This window comes from Dipodomys ordii, unplaced genomic scaffold (assembly GCF_000151885.1).
Source record: "Dipodomys ordii isolate 6190 unplaced genomic scaffold, Dord_2.0 Scaffold6, whole genome shotgun sequence".
Classification (NCBI taxonomy): Eukaryota; Metazoa; Chordata; class Mammalia; order Rodentia; family Heteromyidae; genus Dipodomys; species Dipodomys ordii.
In genome coordinates, this window is record NW_012267222.1 from 11,779,455 (window position 1) to 11,798,942 (window position 19,488).

The 19,488-nt window shown below is 51.9% G+C and overlaps 1 protein-coding gene across 1 annotated transcript; it reads right to left on the minus strand.

The window, feature by feature from the left end:
* Window positions 1-244: 244 nt before the first annotated feature.
* On the minus strand, window positions 245-19,022 carry Zdhhc18 (zinc finger, DHHC-type containing 18). Its single transcript, XM_013035402.1, has 7 exons — window positions 18,861-19,022; window positions 8,562-8,711; window positions 6,871-7,008; window positions 6,710-6,758; window positions 6,121-6,223; window positions 2,684-2,796; window positions 245-1,891 (listed from the first exon to the last, which is right to left on the minus strand). The coding sequence occupies exons 1-7, from the start codon at window positions 18,949-18,951 to the stop codon at window positions 1,774-1,776; spliced, it is 762 nt and encodes a 253-aa protein (XP_012890856.1). The 5' UTR covers window positions 18,952-19,022; the 3' UTR covers window positions 245-1,773.
* Window positions 19,023-19,488: the final 466 nt, after the last annotated feature.

A 19,488-nucleotide genomic window follows, 5' to 3' on the forward strand; every position in this document is an offset into this window, starting at 1 on the left:
TCTCCGGTGCCTGCAGGGCCATCACTGGGTCAGGGCGGAGAGGAAAGGTGCAGGGAGCGGCTGGCCGCCTCTATCTCCGCTGCCTCCCAGCACACACAGTCCTGCCTGGCTAGGGGAGAGGGAGAAACACTGCTGGGCAGTCTGCCCTCTCTGTTTCCTCATCTGAAAAATATAAACCCAGGTTTGCCAGCTGGGGCCTCAAGCAAAGGAAAAAGCAAACAAAAACCAAACCAAAGCAAATCAATTCTTAAAAACAAAAGTTTTATTACAAGCAGGAACAAAGAATACTGGCTACGGAAAAGGCAAATGGGATCCCCCTTCTTTAGCCAGCTTCCTCTGGGTCTCCAGGGCCCTGAGGCTGGGGGAAGCTGCTTCTCTCCAGCAAGGGCAAGGTGCACGCTTCCCAAGGCCCAGGGAGATTCTCTAGCTACCGTGAAACACTGCAGGAGCCAGCGGAGGAGGAGCATCCTCTGAGCTTCTGGCCCACATCCTGTCCCTTCCTCCCGGGCTGGGGATGGAAGTCCCCAGTCTGCAGAAACTCCTTATCTGGCCGCAGGTCCCCAGGGCAGTGCTGAGGAGGGGGTGTGGCTTGCAGGATGTTGGCCGCGCCCCAGAGCCACCACCCTACCCATCACACCCAGGCTCAGCCGGTCTGGGCAGGCCCAGGCTGGAAGCTTCATCTGGGGCCTGGGTGGCAACAGGGTGGAGTGGCCAAGTCCCCAGCCGCTGTCTAAAGTCCATGGAGGAAGGGAAAAGGAAGGGGACGGGGCTGAGCTCCTGTGGGAGCCCAGGTTCCCTAGTCCCTGTGGTGCAGGCTGCTTCTGAACCCAAGGAGGCTGGGGGGAGGGGACGGCCCAGGGGAAGTGGGAGCCAAGTCACATCTGTACAAGGGCACACGTGAACACACGCACATGCACACACGGGCACGCGGGCGTGCGTGCAGTACACACACACACACACACACACACACACACACAACCAGAAGGTCTCCTAAGAAACTTATTAAATCCAGCTAAGCCTTCTGATAACCCTGCACCTGGCACTACACAGATGACAACTGGCTGACTTCTTCCATTAAAAAAAAGGCTAAGTAGAAAAGAGGTCTATAAAATTGTGCAAAATGCCCAGCAGTGATAAACCCGTTTCAAGTACTGCCCGCGTGAGCGAGCCCTCCCATCCTCAGCATGGACTTGGGAGATGGGGCGGCGGGGGAGGGGGGTTACACCTTCCTCCCTACCTTGTGGTCCAGGACCCACAGGAGCTGAGGTTCTGTGGCTGACTGACTCAGCGCATCCCCCCACCCCCCAACTGGGACCCCAGCCCAGCTCTAATCCTATTGGCCAATTCCACACAACCCCCCCAACCCCAAACCACCAAAAGCCCAAGAAAGAACAATGATCATCACAAAGAAAGCACAGGGACCCCCAAACCAAAGCAGCTGCCTAGGTCTCGGCTCCTGGGGCCTGTGGTCCAGTGCTTGGCTGGGAGGCCTTAGCTCACTTCCCAGGGTCCCCTTGATGGCCTCCAGAGGTTCTGGCTCTCCTGTCACTGATCAGCTGGGGGACTCGTGGGCCCAGGGCTGAGGGAACATGGGTTTGGGCAGCAGAGGGTACAGCCATGGGGCAGTTCAGGGAAAGCCACGCAGGGTGGGAAATAAATACGAACAGACTCGAGTCTTTGGCAGCTCTGCTTCCCTCGGATGGCAGGGGGAGGGTCCCAGCAGGTGAGTGTGGAGGGGACACAGGCCAGCAGGTGGCAAGGACTGAGCTGCGATCAGGGATGGCCTCCTACCATGCTGGCATCCGGCTTGGCTCCGCAGACTGGCTCATCACTTCTGACGGGCGAGGGGAACACAGCGTCTGACTGCACAAATCCCCTCCGGTCGATCAGGCTTCCGAAACACAAGGACGAGACATATGGGGGCTGTGCTCAATGCAGAACTCCAGGCCAGGGGCCGATGGCAAACCCAGCTGGCTCCTGGCCAGGAGAGGACCTAGTTCTAGAAAAGCTGAGGGAAGGGAAGGGGCTCTCTATCTGGGGCTGAAGACCTTTGCTTCTGGAAAGTCTCTCCCTGTCTTTGGGGAAGGTAGCTTTTGCCAATCTAATTTATTCATGGTTAGTTCAAAATGACCCATGTGTCTGGCTGCCAAGAGCCAGGAAACAGGTAACTGGGGGAAGCAAGGATGGATAGGCACCTGGGAGACACTGAGATTTTTAATGCCACCTCCCTCCCCCCCTTGCAGGAGACAAGTGTGTGGGATGCCCTGTCCCAGCAGTGTCCACAGAGACTTCATTTCCATTCTGAAGCGCTGGCGCCCCCTGGTGTTGAAATGGTAGAAAGCTTCTAGAAGGGATCAACTACCAAAATTCTCTTCTGCCAGGGGAGGTTGGACACCCCACACAGCGATGCCTGAAAGGCAGCGCTCAAGCGTAGCTACTCAGTCACAGTATCTAATTCTAATATTTCCTGCTTATTGTTTGCTACAACAAGCACGTGATTAAAAATGACTACCTTTCCACAGAATTTCTTTGCTTGACAAATAATCATTACCAGGAGACTATAGACAGAAGATGCAGGTAGGGTTGGTAGAGCCCTGCTGAGGTGCAGGGGGGGTGGGGTGGGGGACTTCCAGGATGGTCCACGCAGTGACCTAGGGAGGTCTTACCCTTTCCCCTGACTTACCTGGGAGGTAGGGGCCCGCAGAGCACAGCACAACAGTTGGTGATAATACTTTTATGGCTGTAGGGGTTGACAGAGGCCTCACCGCCCCTCTTGCTGGACCATGAGCCTTTGATCTGCAAACGTGACAAAACACTGAATTACTTCCTCTCATTTAATTAACTGTTTTGCTGGTACTAAGGTTTGAACTCAAGTCTTCTTGGCTTACTTGCTTGCTTGGATTAGCACTCTACACTTGAGCTACTCCTACAACCTGGCGTGTGTGTGTGTGTGTGTGTGTGTGTGTGTGCGCGCGCACACGTGCACACGCACTGTCCCTGAGGTTTTTTGCTTAAGGCTAACACTATCATTTGAGCCACAGTTCCACTTCTAGCTTTTTTGATGGTTATATGGAGATGAGAGTCTCACAGACTTTCCTGCCCAAGCTGGTTTCAAACTCCAATCCTCAGATCTCTGCCTCCTGAGTAGCTGGGATTACATGCATGAGTCACCAGTGCCCAGCATATATATATACATATATATATATACATATATATATACATATATATAATACATGTAACATATATATATATTTATGTATATATTAATGTACAGATCACACCCAGGGCCCTGTGCATGCTAAGCACCACTAACATTCACAGTCCTCCCGCCTCGTGCACGGCTGGGCCAGAACCAGGGCCTCGGGAGCGGAAGGCAGGTGTGCTATCACTGAGCCACACCCCAAGCTGCCTTGCTTTTCTCTCTCTCTCCCTTTTTTTTTTGGTTGGTTGTGGGACTTGAACTCTTGGCCTGGCGCTGTCCCTCAGCTCTTCAGCTGAAGGCGAGCACTCTACCACTTAAGCCACAGCACCACTTCTGGTCTTCTGGTGGTTTATTGGAGATAAGAGTCTCACGACTTTCCTGCCTGGGCTGGCTTTGAACTTTGATCCTCAAATCTCAGGCTGAGTAGCTAGGATTATAGGCATGAGTCACCAGGACCCAGCTACTTTTTTCTTCTGGGAGAAGAGCTGAGAGGCTAGGGATGGCTGGCCAGTCTGAAATCCTTCTGGGTGACTGAAGGAAGAATGTGTCTACAACATGCAGTCACCAAGGATGTGGAGGACTGCTGCCGGTAGGGGGACTGACAGGGATTAGAAGGCTCCAAAACAGGACAGAAGACAGAACCAAAGAGGTATCTCCAAAGGAAAGCTTGGGGTGGGTTGGAGGCATGGCTCAGGTGGTAGAGTACCAGCCAAAGAGGGAAAGCGTCAGATGCTGAGTTCAAGTTTCAGTCTTGAACCAAAAGAAAGTTAGTTTGTGGGTGTGTTGGCCAGGTAGGAAGGAGAGTATATTGAAAATGCAGGACTTGGACAGGGCTGGCTATGAAGTGTAACACTCTGCTGCTCACTTGGTTACGTGACCCTGGACAGATCACATGTCTAAATCTACTCCTCATTTGAAAAACAGGGATAACAATACTCATTCTCAGATAGCACAGACGGAGCATGAGATGAACAATTTCATGCTCCATCTTAGTTTTATGAGTCAGCAGTTGAAGGTGTTGAGCGGTATAGTAGTCAAATCCCACCTGACTGTAACCCAGAAGTTTAAATACTTGCTGGGCCTTACACCCAGCTTTGCTTAAGCTCTGGCAATAGCCTGCACAATCAGCATCCAGGAAACCAACTCTCAGACACAATGGCTAATGTCATTTCTGCTCTTACCAATCCCTGTCATGTGTGCAGAGTTTTGTTTCTCCAAGTGAGAGCCTGAAGTTACGGATTTTTTTTGTGGGGGAGGAAAAAGGGGGATGGGTTGTGGGGCTTGAACCCAGGGTCTGGGCACTGTCCCTGATTGCTTTTTGCTCAAGGCTAGCACTCTACCACTTTGAACCACCATACTACTTCCCAATTTTCTGGTGGTTAATTGGAGTTAATAGCCCCACAGGGACTTTTCTGGCTGGGCTGGCTTCAAACTGAAGTTCTCAAATCTCAGCCTCCTGAGTAGCTAAGTTACAGGCATGAGCCACCAGTGCCCAGGTATGGAATGTAATTTTTTTTTTTTTGGTCGGTCGTGGGGCTTGAACTCTGGGCTTGGGCGCTGTCCCTGTGCTCTTCAGCTCAAGGCAAGTGCTCTACCACTTGAGCCACAGCACCACTTCCGGTTTTTGAGTGGTTTATTGGAGATAAGAGTCTCAAGGACTTTCCTGCCCGGGCTGGCTTTGAACTGTGATCCTCAGATCTCAGCCTCCTGAGTAGATAGGATTACAGGCGTGAGCCACTGGCGCCTGGCATGGAATGTAATTTCTGTTGGCTGATGGGGCTGGCTACAGTGGGTACTTGGTTGGTAGGGTGCTCCCCTGAGTCCCCTGTGCTGTCCTCTCAATAAAGACGCCTTTGGGAGTCCTGGTCACAGCTCTGCTGCCTACAGGTGTGGCGTGTGAGCAGAAAGCATGACCATGACTTCTGGGCTAACCCTGCTCTGTTCCTTCTCAGCTGTGACTGTGGGCTCAACTCTCAGCCACCCGACAGAGAACAGAGAACACGCACCCCTGCTCTTCTGCCTTAGGCTGGCCGAACGCTTGAGATGATGGGAATGGAAAGAACCAGAAGTGGCACTGGCTGGTATTGCCTCATTGTGTTTTTTTTCCCTTCTTCTTTTTTTTCTAGTCCTGGGGCTTGAACTCAGGGCCTGGGTTCTGTCCCTGAGTTCTTTTGCTCAAGGCTGGGCACTGTCCCTCAGCTCTTCAGCTCAAGGCTAGCACTCTACCACTTGAGCCACAGTGCCACTTCCGGCTTTTTTCTTTTTTTTTTGCTTATGTGGTGCTGAGGAATCGAACCCAGGACCTCATGCATACAAGGTAAGCGCTCTACCACTGAGCCACCTTCCCAGCCCACAGTTTTGTTTTTTGTTTCTGTTTTTGTCAGTCGTGGGGCTTGAACTCTGGACCTGGGCTCTGTCACTCAGCTCTTCAGCTCAAAGGGAGCGCTCTACCACTTGAGCTACAGCGCCACTTCCTAAAATGTAGACTTTTTTTTGGGGGGGGGGTTCGGTCATGGGGCCTGAACTCTGGGCCTGGGTGCTGTCCCTCAGCTCTTTAGCTCAAGGCTAGCGCTCTACCACTTGAGCTACAGCGCCACTTCTGGCTTTCTTTTTGCTTATGTGGTGCTGAGGAATTGAACTCAGGGCCTCAAGCATGCAAGGCAAGCGCTCTACCACTGAACCACCTTCCCAGCCCCAATTGTGGGGTTTTGAGAAAAGCAACTCGGGGGTCTTGGGAGCCTGTGCTGAGGGGCTGCAGCCTGTGGAGACCTTGGAAACCTGTGCTGGAGCTCCAGGGCCAGGCAGAGCACACTGGTAGGTTCGGCTACCCTACAGCCCCCACTGCCAGGGTTCCCCAGCAGGCCTCAGGTCAGGACTTCGCCTGGTCGCCCCACCTCAGCCCGCCTGGCCTTACTCACGTCTTCGTTAGTGGTCAGGTTAGAGGCGACGAGGTAAGTGTGAAACCCTGAGAGGCCCAGGATGGACCAGATGGAGAAGAAGCAGATCACCAACTCCAGCACGGTGACGCGGTCAAGGACACACAGCAGCGAGGAGAGGGCAAGGACCCTGGGCCCCGGAGCTCACCACATTCAGCTTTCTCATCCACCCTTCCCTAGGGACATCTCCCAGGACACTGACAACATGGGGGCACCTTCCTGTGGCCCAATCGCCACTCATCAGTAGGATCAGCCCCCAGGAGCAAGACAAGATCAGGGTGATGGGCAGCAGAAGGAAGCGAGGACTGCAACATCCGCCTCGGACAAGGCACGGGGCAGGACGTGTGAAATCCCACGGGACATACTTCCCTCCAGGCCCCCAAAGACAAGGACAGTGCGTCCTCAGCGTTCTTGGTCAGCTCTGCCTTACTCCATGAGGTCCCATTTAGGACTGGTTCCAGCCTGGGCATGAACAGAAGCAGCTGGTATAGTGTAGGGTGGACAGACACAGCCCTGCCCTGTGAAGGAGCCTCAGGTTCCACCAGAGAGCCCACCGGTGGATAAAGGATATCTTGCTGGTGTCTCCTTCAGGGCAGAGAGGAAGTTGCTCCTCTGAGAGCCTGGGAAGGAAGAATCAGAAGACACACTCAGAGGGGCAGGGAGCCCCACTCTCTGGTGTAAGTGGGCTTGCTGGCCAGCTTCTCCCCTACCCCCTGCCCTTCCTCAACTCACGCAGCGTCAGGTGGGTGACCACGCAGGCAAAAATGAAGGCCGTGAGGAAGGAGAGGGAGAGAATGAATGCGTAGAAGAAGCGGTAGTTGCGCCTCCCAACACAGTTGCCCACCCAGGGGCAGTGGTGATCAAACCGCTCTGGGAAGGGAAAGGAGGGGCAGGTTAGCGCTGGTCTGGGCTGTGGCCAGCACAGGCGCTAGCGGCCTGCGGCCATGGCTGGGCTCCCCCATCTACTCCCCCTCCACGCTGATCTCATCCCTTGGGACACACCCTGCTTCTGTCTATTGTGCTGGGGCCCACACACAGGCTGACATCCTTACCTCTCTCCCCACTCAACAGTACCTCCTTCTTCATACCTCAGCCTTAAAAAGGCTTAGGTCCCAGACTGGATGGGAGCGCCCAGGTAATTGCCCTGCTTCTCCCTGTTTGCAGTGCTCTGTCGGTGTCTCTTTGCATACTGATGACTGGATTGGCCAAGGCCCCCTGCTTGATTCTAGGCACGAGGTCGCTGCACAGCCTGTTGAATCCCTGGCTCCAACACCGTGCCTGCTACAAACCCCCCCCGAAAGTACTTGTCTGCCTACACGCCAGGAGCCAGGGCCGTTCCTCTAGCTCGGACTCAGGCTCAGGGAGGGCGTGTGCTGTTGCTTATGTAAATCACAGCCAGGGCAGAGCTGAGTTCAACAACCTAGGTGAGGAAAGTTCCTGTGAGAATGTGGGTCACAAGCCTCTTGCTGGCCTCCTGCCAGGGTGAGTGTCCCTGCGGGAGGTGGGTGGGACAGACCCTCGGGGGTGAGTGTCGCCCACTGAGTCACCCACTGCGCTGCTGCCGTCCTGTGCTGGGGCGTGCTGAGCTGGCACGATGAGGTCACTGCCCTGTCACCATGGCTCAGCTCACCGGGGGCCTTCCATAGCATCTCTTACAACACCCTCCCAAGGGACCACCCTGGGTCTCTAGCAAGCGGTGTGGCCTCTGGGGAGCAGAGTGAGGGGACCAACCCAGCACTGCTGTATGGATCAGGAACCAGCTTCCGGTCCCGGTTCTATCCTCCGGACTTGGCCAGCTCCAGACTCTCACCCCTCCCCCACGCTGGGAATCAGACCAAAGTCCACAGCACAGCACAGCTGGCCCTGGGTCACTGGATGGCAAACCATTCTTTTTTTTTTGTCAGTCACAGGGCTTGAACTCTGGGCCTGAGCACTGTTCCTCAGCTTTCAGCTCAAGCCAAACACTTGAGCCACACAGCACCACTTCCAGTTTTCTGAGTGGTTAATTGGAGATAAGAGTCTCATGGACTTTCCTGCCCAGGCTGGTTTTGAACCGTGATCCTCAGATCTCAGCCTCCTGAGTAGCTAGGATTACGGGCGTGAGCCACCAGAGCCCGGCTCTGTTCTCTTTTCTAATTGCTCAGGTCTGTGCTGGGAACATGGGCCTGAGAACCAGGCTGACAACAGAAGAGTTCGAAGCCTCTCTGTGTTCACTGTACACACCAGAGCTAGGGAAAGGGCTGGACCAAAGGACCAATCCAGGACAGAGCCAAGATGCCATTTGCCCATTCTCAGTCAGGGCAAATGTGGGTGATCAGACATCTTGCCTGGCCTTGGCTATTTCACCCGCTGTCCATCCTGCCCCACACATGGTCTTCTGTCCCAAGGACTGTCCTTCGTGGATCCTCATGGCTCCCACTCACCTACACAGTTGTCACAGACACTGCAGTGGGAGGTCCGTGGCGGCCGGAACATCTTGCAGGTGAAGCAGTACTTGAGCTTCACCATCTGCCCGTTGATCAGCACCTCTCGTGTCCGAGGGGGTGGCCGGTATGTGGAACTGCCTGTATTGTCTGAGTGCGGGAAGAGGGGAAGGTGAGGGGTACCCATGGTAGCCCAGGAACAAGTGGAGGCATACATATCCCTGGCCCACTGTAGTGACAAATATTAAGAGCTACTTGGGGTTGGAGGCATGGCTTAGGTGGTAGAACGCCAGCCAGTGAGTAAAAGCATCAGATACCAAGTTCAAGACCCAGTCTTGGCAACAAACAAAGAGCTACTACCAGCTACTGAGGCCTTCTGTATGCCTGTTCGGTACTCTACTTCACAAAGCCACTCGTACACCCCAAAGTCTACCCTTGGGCCACAGAAGACCAAAGACCCAAAAGCAGTGGCTCCTTCCCACAGACAAGTCTGGGTAACCCCAGCATGGGTGATGTCCTCAGCTTGGCCACTTGCCTCCAGTGATTCCTGAGAGCCTGCCAACATGCCAGCTCCTAGAGACAGGGCCAAAAAACCAGTGAAGCAAACAGAGCTCATTCTCACACTGCTAACCACCACATAGATTTCCAGTCATCTGTTTCTCCATAACCTTGACCAGGATGTGGAACTAAGCATCTGAGCATTTCCTCTTCAAAACAGGAAGCACAGTAAAGGGCAGGCAGTTTCAAGGCCAATGAACAGGCTGAAAACCTGCTTTTGTCATTGCTGTGTGTGTGTGAGAGAGAGAGAGAGAGAGAGAGAGATGAACTTCTTTGAGCCTGCTTCTTCTCTCAAACAGGACTTGGTGCTGACTACTCAGCTACACTGCCAGCCCTAAGACAAACTTCTCTGGTAGTTCAAGTCCTCCACTGGTTTCAAATCTCCCTTCTCAGCTATTCCCCTACCCCTACCCCATTCTTCCCTCAAGTCTTCCTGCCCCTGCCCTCCCTAAACCCCCTTTCCTCCCTGCTCACCAGGACTGACTCAAACCCTACTTAGCCTCCAACAGCTCTGATGGCGCCCCCTTCACTTTGGGGTTGTACAGATCAGGCATATGAACAGATGTTTAGTAAGACCCTCCTCGTGGCTGTCTGCAAGAGGGTGTAGGGTTGAATCCTGGTAGGGTTCATACCCACTCGCTACTTCAGGAACTCCCTTCACCTCTGAGCCTCAGAGGGGACAGCCGCAAGCTCACAGGCTCGTGGTGCTGGCTGAGTGTGATGTAAGGACCGCCCGGGGCACAGAGCTACACCCACAGGAGCCACTGACTTTGGCCCTGAACAAAACACTTCAAGAGAGCAGAGCTGGCTCTTCTAAAGCTGCTGGTGCTACTCCAAACCAAACACCACATCCTGTACCACTGCCCCTCGGTCCTAGCTCCTGCCACCTGCTCTCTGCTGACCGACAGGCATGGACACAGCTTTGGACCTAGCTATGAAATTTCCAACTAAACATTTACTGAACATTTGGGTCAAATTACTCAACTTCTCTGTACATTCTGCTTAAAAACAAAAAAGCCAGGCACTGGTAGCTTATGCCTGTAATCCTAGCTACTCAGGAGGCTGAGATTTGAGAATCATGGCTCAAAACCAGCTCAGGCAGAAAAGTCTGTGACACTCTATCACCAATTAAACATCAAAAAGCTAGAAGTACCTGGGCACCGGTGGCTCATGCCTGTAATCCTAGCTACTCAGAGGGCTGAGATCTGAGGATCATGGTTCAAAGCCAGCCCAGGCAAGAAAGACTGTGAGACTCTTATCTCTAATAAACCACTAGAAAACCTGAAATAGCACTGTAGCTCCAGTGATAGAGCACTCGCCTTGAGCTGAAGAGCTGAGGGACAGCGCCCAGGCCCAGAATTCAGGCCCCATGACCGGACCCCCCCAAAAAAAAGAAAAAAAAAGCTAGAAGTGGAAAGGAGAAGTGGAGCTGGGGTTCAAAGGGTAGAGCTCTAGTCTTGAGCGAAAAAGCTCAAGGATAGCACCCAGGCCCTGACAAGCTCCACAATCAGTACAAAAACAAAATGTGCAACAAAATCAGTTCATCTCACAGAGCTGCTGGTAGGAGTTAAGAATATACCAGGTCGGGAGATTGCGGGGAGGAAGAAGTTGGGGAGGTAGGGAGGGAAGGGGGCTAGGGGAAAAACAAAGGAGGAGGTAACAATGCTCGATAGGAAATGTACTCATTACCTTACTCATGTAACTGTAACCACTCTGTACAGTATTTTTACAATAAAAATATATATACAAAAAAAAAGAATATACCAGGTGGGGGCTGGGAATGTGGCTGAGTGGGAGAGTGCTTGCTAGCATGCATGAAGCCCAGGGTTCTAGTCCTCAGTACACATAAGCAGAAAAAGCTGGAAGAAGCCCTGTAGCTCAAATGGTACAGTATGAGCCTTGAGGAAAAGAAACTTAGGGACAGTGCCCAGGCCCTGAGTTTAAGCCCCAGGACTGGCAAAAAAAAAAAAAAAAAAAAGACACACCATGTGATTTTAGCCAAGTGTCTTGCATCTAGTAAGAGCTTATTATAGGTTGATTACTGCTAATCTGAAATGTTTGGGACTAAAAGTGCTTTGGATTTCAGAATTTCGTGTATAATTTTGGAATATTTACATACATATACATAATATACCTCCAGGAGAGATTCTAAGGGTAAAGATGAAATTCACTCATATTTCTTTTTTTTTTTTTTTTTTTCCAGTCATGGGGCCTGAACTCTGGGCCTGGGTGCTGTCCCTCAGCTCTTTAGCTCAAGGCTAGCTCTCTACCACTGGAGCCAAGCACCACTTCCAGCTTTTTATGCTTATGTGGTGCTGAGGAATCGAACCCAGGGCCTCATGCATGCAAAGCAAGCACTCTACCACTGAGCCACCTTCCCAGCCCCTCACTCATATTTCTTATAGCACATAGTCTGAAACTCTGGGCCTGGGCGCTGTCCCTCAGCTCTTCAGCTCATGGCTAGCGTTTTACCACTTGAGCCATAGCGCCACTTCTGGCTTTTTCTGCTTATGTAGTGCTGAGGAATCGAACCCAGGGCCTCATGCATGCAAAGCAAGCACTCTACCACTGAGCCACCTTCCCAGCCCCGAAAATAATTTTATTTAATATTTTCAATGCATCTGCGTTTTGCCAACCAACTATCTGTGAGGGTAAGTGTGGAATTTTTTTTGGATTGTGGGGGCTGGTAGAATGGCTCAAGTGGTAGAAAGCCTGCCTAGCAAGTGTGAAGACCTAAATCAATCTCCAGTACAGCCACCAAAAAAAAAAGTTTTGGATTTTACAATGGTTTAGACTGTAACTATGAGCTATTACGATTGCTGATGTGCTCAATTATGAAGCCTTCAGATCTCAACAGTCCCCTCCCTGGGGGGGGGGGGAGCCACAGACCCTCTTCAGCACTGAGAGAAGTTACTGGAATCATCACTCAAGTCCCAAGGGCTCTTGCCAGGCAGAGGGGGGCCCAGTCCTCTCCCTCAAAGTGGGGAGCAGCGCCAAGCATGTTGCAGCTTCCTGTGTGAAAGAGGAAGTGAAATTCTACCAAGAGGCAGGAGAGGGGCTGGGAAGGTGGCTCGGTGGTAGAGCGCTTGCCCTGCATGCACGAGGCCCTGGATTTGATTCCTCAGCACCACATAAACAGAAAAGGAAGTGATGCTGTGGCTCAAGTGATAAAGCACTCACCTTGAGCTGGACAGCTGAGGGACAGTGCCCAGGCCCAGCGTTCAGGCCCCATGACCAACAAAAACAACAACAATAACAACAATAAAAAAAAAGAGGCAGGAGGGAGGGAGGGGTCAGGCCTGAACCAGGGGGGGCCCCAGATGCTAAGTGGGGATCACTAGGGTCAAGGAGGATTTGTTGCAGAGCCAATCACCACGCCAGACTCACCCCAGAACACTCCCCTACCAGCCCTTCCCAGCAGTTACTACCAAAAGCAGCTTATTAGAACCTGGAACAATTCCACTAGCTATTTTTTCTTTTTTATTAGTATAAATTATGTGCACTACACATGTGCAAATACATTTCAATCAACCTTACCTCCCCACCTGCCATTTCTGACCTGAGGCTTAAACCTCTTAAGCTTGTTATCATTTATTTTTTAATTTTTAGACGGGTCACTAAGTAGTGGCCAGCCTCAAACTGTATACAGTGCAGGATGCTTTGGATCCTCACGCTGCCCTCTTAAGTGTGTGCTGCTACACCCAGGTAAGCCTTGTATGTTAGTCTTCTTTATCTCTTTTACCTCCTTCCTTCTTTCCTTCCTTCCTCCTTCCCTTTTTTCTTGCCTTTTTTTTGGGGGGGCAGAGGGGGAGGCCAGTTGTGGCCTGGGCACTGTCCCAGAGCCTCTCTGTGCTCAAGTCTAGTGATCTACCACTTGAACCACAGCACTACTTTTGGTTTTGAGTAGTTAATTGGCGATAAGAACAGTTTGAATTCAGAACCTCAAGTTTGCTAGGCAGGCACTCTACCAACTGAACCACATCATTAACATCCCTAGTTCATTTGTTTGTTCATTCATTCTTTCTCTCTCTTTTTTTTCCTCCCTTAGGTACCAGTAGTGGGGCTTGAATTCAGGATGCTGTCCCTGAGCCTTTTTGCTCAAGGCTAGAGCACTTGAACCTCAGTTCTACTTTTGGCTTTTTTGGGGGGGGTTAACTGGATATGAGAGTCTCAGGGACTCTCCTGCCTGGGCTGGCTTTGAACTGTGATCTTCAGTTCTTAGCCTTACTAGTAGCTAGGATTACAGGCATGAGCCACTGGCACCCAGCAGGCTTTTAAAATTTCAATGATGAAATACAGTTTTGAAGGTGTAATGAAATCTGCCTCACCGGATCACAGAAAATGCTCTGTGTGGCGTCAGTGGCTGCGTAGGCACAGCCTGTAGACAAGCAGCAGAGTTCTTTGATGAGAATCTTCACCTCCCAAGGCACTCGTTTGCTCTTTCCTTCACATGAGAGCCTACCGTGTGCACGACACTTTACAAGGCCTGGTATGGCTGGTAATGGGCAAATACACAGACGAATCCAAGATGTTTACCCTGGACCTGTCTGGTTTGTTTTTGTTTTGTTTTTAGTCTAAGATCCACTGTAGGACTGCCCCAGATGGGAAACCAGGGCCTCAGAGGAGGACGTGACGCCAATGAGAGGGGCCCACCCTCTTCCAACCAATGAACTGCCCCATCCTGCCTCCTGACCAGGGGGCTGCTGTGGATCTCTCTATGCCAAGATAGCTGAATGGCAGGAGCTGTCACTGAAGCCCACGCTGGGCGAGGAAGCCCCCTGCTGCTCCTGATGCCATGGGCTCCTTGGACACCCTTTGCCCCCAGGAGAGAACCAGGCCCTCCCACAGCTAAAGCCAAACTCAACCAGAGAAAGCGGAAGAGAGGAGTCAGGGTTTCTGGCTCCCTGCTGCCTCACTGTGGCCACCAAGGGAGGAAACAGCTCCAGGCCTGTGGTCTGCCAGCGTCCAGGGTCTGGCTCAAGGTCAACAAGTTCCTAGGGCTCAAAGGCTAGGCTACTATAATTCCCACATGACTAATCGATTCATTCCCCAAGGTTTATGGTGCCCCTTTGGCCTACCAGGCTTAGTGCTGGGCTTCGGGATACCAGAAGAGCTCAATCTGAGGACACTGGAGTGGGGCATGGTCCTGTAGGAGGCACTATGTCACTCCACCACCTCTGACTGAACCAGCCCATCTCACTGTGAAGCCTGCTGAGGCTGCCTATCAGGCTGAGACGCTGAAGAAGCCTGGCGTTTGAGGCTCACACCTGTAATCCTAACTACCCAAGAGGCTGAGATCTGAGGATCATGGTTCAAAGCCAGACTGGGCAGGAAAGTCCATGAGCCTCTTTATCTTTTTTCTTTTTTTGGGTCCAGTCGTGGGGTTTGAACTCTGGGCCTGGGCGCTGTCCCTCAGTTCTTCAGCTCAAGACTAGCGTTCTATTACTTGAGCCACAGCGTCACTTCCGGCTTTTTCTTTTTGCTTATGTGGTGCTGAGAAATCGAACCCAGGGCCTCATGCATGCAAGGCAAGCGCTCTACCACTGAGTCACCTTCCCAGCCCAGTCCATGAGCCTCTTATCTCCAATAAACCACCAGAAAACTGGAAGTGGCGCTGTGGCTCAAGTAATAGAGCACTAGCCCTGAGCTGAAGAGCTGAGGGAGACCGCCCAGGCCCAGAGTTCAAGCCCCATGACCGACAGGAAAAAAAGAAAAAAAGGCAGGGGAGGTAGGAGTATGAGCGCTGCTTCTAGTGTTCTGGTGGTTAATTGGAGATAAAGAGTCTTACAGACTTTCCTGCCTGGGCTGGCCCTGAACCATGATCTTTAGATCTCAGCCTCCTGAATAGCTAGGATTACAGGTGTGAGCCACCTGTGCCAAGATACCATTTTTTGTCAGTTGTGGGGCTTGAACTCTGGGCCTGGGCACTGTCCCTGCGCTCTCAGCTCAAGGCTAGCTCTCTAAGGCTTGTGCTGCAGTGCCACTTCTGGTTTTCTGGTGGTTAACTGGAGATAAGGCTCACGGACTTTCCTGCCCAGGCTGGCTTTGAACCGCGATCCTCAGATCTCAGCCTCCTGAGTAGCTAAGATTAAAGGCGTGAGCCAGGGGTGCTGGGCATGGATGCTTTTTAATATTTTTTAATCAGTAAACATTTTCTACCTTGAAAAAAAAAGAATACAAAGGGGAATAGTGGGCTAGGGAAATGAGACAGGATCAAGAAAGCAAAAAGAGTGACAATTAAGTGTGTATAGTTGGGCTGAAAAGGTGGCTCAGTGGTAGAGCGCTTGCTTTGCATGCATGAGGTCCTGGGTTCGATTCCTTAGCACCACATACGCAAAAAGAAAAAAGCCGGAAGTGGCGCTGTGGCTCAAGTGGTAGAGTGCTAGCCTTGAGCTGAAGAGCTGAGGGACAGCGCCCAGGCCCAGAGTTCAGGCCCCACAACCGGACCAAAAAAAAAAAAGTATGCATAATTGCACATGTCTATAATCCCAGCACTCAGCAGGCTGAGGCAGGAGGAAGTAAGTTCGAGCCCGCACAAGGAGAACATGTCTGAAATACAAACAGAAGTAGCAATGACCAGGAAGAATGAGGTGGGCCTCACCACCTGAGGGAGGAGAGCGTGCAGTCGAGGGAGAACAGAATAGGCAAAGACAGAGTGGCCCTGACTAACATGGGGATCCCCCAGTCTTGGAGGAAAGTTGGGGGGAGAAGACTACAGCAGGTACACCCCCACAGGGGGTTTCCTGTTCTGACACTAAGCAATACTGAGTCATGTGATGAGCAGTTCTTTCCTTTTCGATTCTCTTTCTAGCCTTTGACTGGAACAAGCGGGAAGTCTCAACTCATCATACCATTATCCTGTGACCATTCCTCACCTCAAAGTGGCTGCTTTCCCCTGGGAACAGTGACTACCAGGAAATCCACCACGCTGTGGTTTCTGCTTCTGTGATTATCTTCTATTCAGAGCAAGTGAATCTGGCTTGGCACTTACAGGGCTAGCATACATTTTCCTTTAAAACACAGTCATGCATGGCCTAAGGATAGGGTCATCGTCTGAGAAATGTGTCATTATGTCACTTGTGCAATCATCACAGAGTGTACTATACAAACTGAGAGGGTTATCATGTCACTAGACTATATAATCTTACAGGACTATAGATGGATTGTCTATACACATCTTGGTCATTGACCCAAATTATGTGGTACAGAAGTGCACTGACGCTCAGCCGTCACCTCTCGAGGAAGCCACTTCCAATCATCTCCCAGGGCCTGATCCAGCCTGTGGTGCCACTCAGGCCTTCCCCTGTGCACTGCCCTGCACGGGAAGCCACCCGGGGCGGGGTGCCAACCACATTCCTGCCCCTGCGCTGCCAGTGCCATGTGTGGAACACACACAGATGAGCCATGTGGCCTCACTGGGGTCTTGCAGGCTGCCAATCCTCACTCATTCCTTCAGTCCACATCTCCAAGCCTTCTACACCCAGCTTTCCACATGGCAACAAGGTGAGCAAGACGCTGGAGCCCCAGGCCCCCACAGCTGGGTGGAAAGGACAATCCCATAATGATCACCCCGCAGCACAGGGGCGGAGAGGAAGGACGAGGCCAGCACTGGGTGGGAGGAGACAGGACATGGAGGACATGGTGCTGCTACCCCAAAAGCGAAGCATGGGGCTGCTGCTGGCCGCTCCCAGGCCCATGACTGCCTGCTTGGCGTCTGCATTGTCACACCTGGTTCCCAGGTAACTCTCACCGGATGGTGGGAAGATTTGTGGGGATAATGGGTGGCCAGCCTTGGGCACACTCTCAAACACGAGGATTACCGCTGTCATCATTACCCCAGCAGCTCACAGGACGCAGAGGATTTCGGCTGCCAGACCTCTGAAGGGCTAAGCCGGACAATAATCCTGCCTCATGATTAGCCCTGACCTGAAGCAGAAGAGAACAAGGTGCTACCGAGCCGCCAGGTGGCCCAGACAGGTTAGAGCAAGGGACACTGAAGGCGCTGAATCAGGAAGGCCAGTGACCTGACCGCTAAGGGGAAGGAAGTAGCTGTGGGTGTGGCTGGGCAGAGGAAGGAGACAAAGAACAGAGCCCAGAGAACATCGACTCCCCACTGCCTGCCCCAAGCTGCCCCAGAGCACTAAGTGATTCCCAGTGACAGACGCTGACATTTACAGGTCACTAGATCTCTTCAGGGCCAGCTGGGCATTTAAAAGCCTGTGTGAATGCCACCCTCTTAGGGGAAGGAACCAACCATCAACCGGAAACCAGGAGGTGTACAAACATCCACGTCATTTCTCAGCAGGAAGGAGCTAGAGTGGAGCCAGCTGAGATGAAGGTCCCTATCCCAGGAAGGAGCTCCCCAGAGGAAAGTGCAAGGCAATCTGGGTGGAATCAAGGCTACCTGGGGTAGGGGGTGTCTGGAAGCACAGGTTGTTTTTAGTCACACTAGCCTGCCTGCTGTCCTTCCAGCCCACCCAGCTTTTCCCCACGCATTAACAGACTCCCATCTTCCTACCACACCATTCTGGTTCATCTCCTAGAGGCCTTCCCTGGCCACCCAACCTAAACTAGCCCACACCCCATGCCTACTGTACCCCCTCTTGTCCCTACGCCCAGCTCCTCACCTCTGCAGGCCTGGGCCTCTTTGCCCAGATGCCATTTCCTTCTCAGGACACCCTTGTTTTGTTTCCGTTTTGCCAGTCCTGGGGCTTGAACTCAGGGCCTGGGCATTGTCCCCGAGCTTCTTTTGCTCAAGGTTAGCACTCTGCCACTTGAGCCACAGCACCACTTCCAGCCTTTTCTGTGTATGTGGTACTGAGGAATCGAGCCCAGGGCTTCAGGCATGCTAGGAAAGCACTCTACCAGTAAACCACATTCCCAGCCCAACACCCCTGTTTTAAATTCTCCAGGTTTTTTTTGTTTTTGCTTTTGGTGCCAGTATTAGCTTTTTTGCTCAGGACTAGCACTCTACCACTTGAGCCATAGCTTCACTTAAGGCTTTCTGATGGTTAATTGGAGATAAGAGTGTCATGAACTTTCCTGCCAGGGCTGGCTTTAAACCTTGAGCCTTAGAACTCAGCTTATTAAATTGCTAGGAATCCAGACTTGAGCCAACAGTGCCCGACTAAAATTCTCCAGCGCTTGTGTACTCTGCTCTCTCAGATATTTCATTACTTGCTTGTTTACTTGCCTTCTCCTCCCTGGAACGCAGCCTCCACGAGGACAGAGTTTACGGTCAGTTTGCTTCACTGCTAGATATCACCAGCATCTAGGAAAGAGCCTGGCCTACAGCAGACACTCAGTAAAAGTCTGATGAGTGAATGAATGAGTGCATATGAATGTTTAAGAGCAGAGTCTATGGCCAGACTGCCTGCCGTTGTATTCCAACTCCTCCATTTCTAGTGATTTTAGACCATTTACTTAACCTCTCCACCCTTCATTTAAGTCCATCAGTAAAGGGAGGACAACAGTCCATACATCACAAGATGTCTATATGATTGTGCACACAGAGAACTTGGTTCCAGGCTGGCTTCCAGAGCCTTGGCTGTAGCATTTCTTGCTTACTTATCTGCCCCCTAGTTTATCACCTGTCTCCCTCTACCAGTGTCAGACTGTTAGCTCCAGCCTGCCTTGCTTACTGCTGAATCCCTAATTCCTAGCAAAGGGGTGGAAGAGAAAATCAGGACGTTCGAGAGGGCAGTGGGGAAGCCTAGCTTCCACTGAGGGCAGGGGCCTCACCAATCTGTTTCTCCAGGGCAGCAGCTTCGCACACAGTGGCCCGGGGCAGGATCCCAGGGTCTGTGAAGCTGGTCTGAAGCAGGCAGCTCATGACGAAGAAGAAGAGGATAGCAGCAATGATGGGAATGGCCAGGGTCAGCTTGTGGGCCAGGTAGGGACAACTAGAAGGAGAGATGGAGACAAATTAGCAAGTACCCCAGGGGCCCCAGAATGGATTTGTTCTTAGATAGAGGCTCTTCCTGAGTCAGAGACTCATCCTGCTCCAGGGAAATTGAGTCACTCCCCTCAGACACACAAAAGCAAGGATCCTATACCTTACAGAAGTGATAAAGACATCCCACTAATTTCTCCTTGCTCTTTTTTTATTTTTTGTGGTACAAGGGCTTGAACTCAGATCTTCCCACTTGTTCAGCTGGTGCTCTACAACTTGAGCCACACCTTTTTTTTTTTTTTTTAAAGCCACATCTTGTTTTTTTGTTTTTTTTTGAGGTCTTGGGGCTTTCTCTGGGCTTGGGCACTGTCTCTGCACTCTTCAGCTCAAGGCCAGCACTCTACCACTTGAGCCACAATGCCACTTCTGGTTTTTTGGTGGTTAATTGGAGATGAGAGTCTCACGGACTTTCCTGCC

What these genes read in the sequence shown, in the direction of transcription:
- Zdhhc18 (XM_013035402.1), bottom strand. Translation starts at nt 18,951, where the DNA reads ATGAGCTGCCTGCTTCAGACCAGCTTCACAGACCCTGGGATCCTGCCC. An exon ending in TGCCCTGGAGAAACAGATTG is followed by an intron (nt 8,712 to 18,860) that starts GTGAGGCCCCTG and finishes TCCCGCACTCAG; the next exon opens with ACAATACAGGCAGTTCCACA. An exon ending in ACCTGACCACTAACGAAGAC is followed by an intron (nt 2,797 to 6,120) that starts GTGAGTAAGGCC and finishes TCACGTTTGCAG; the next exon opens with ATCAAAGGCTCATGGTCCAG.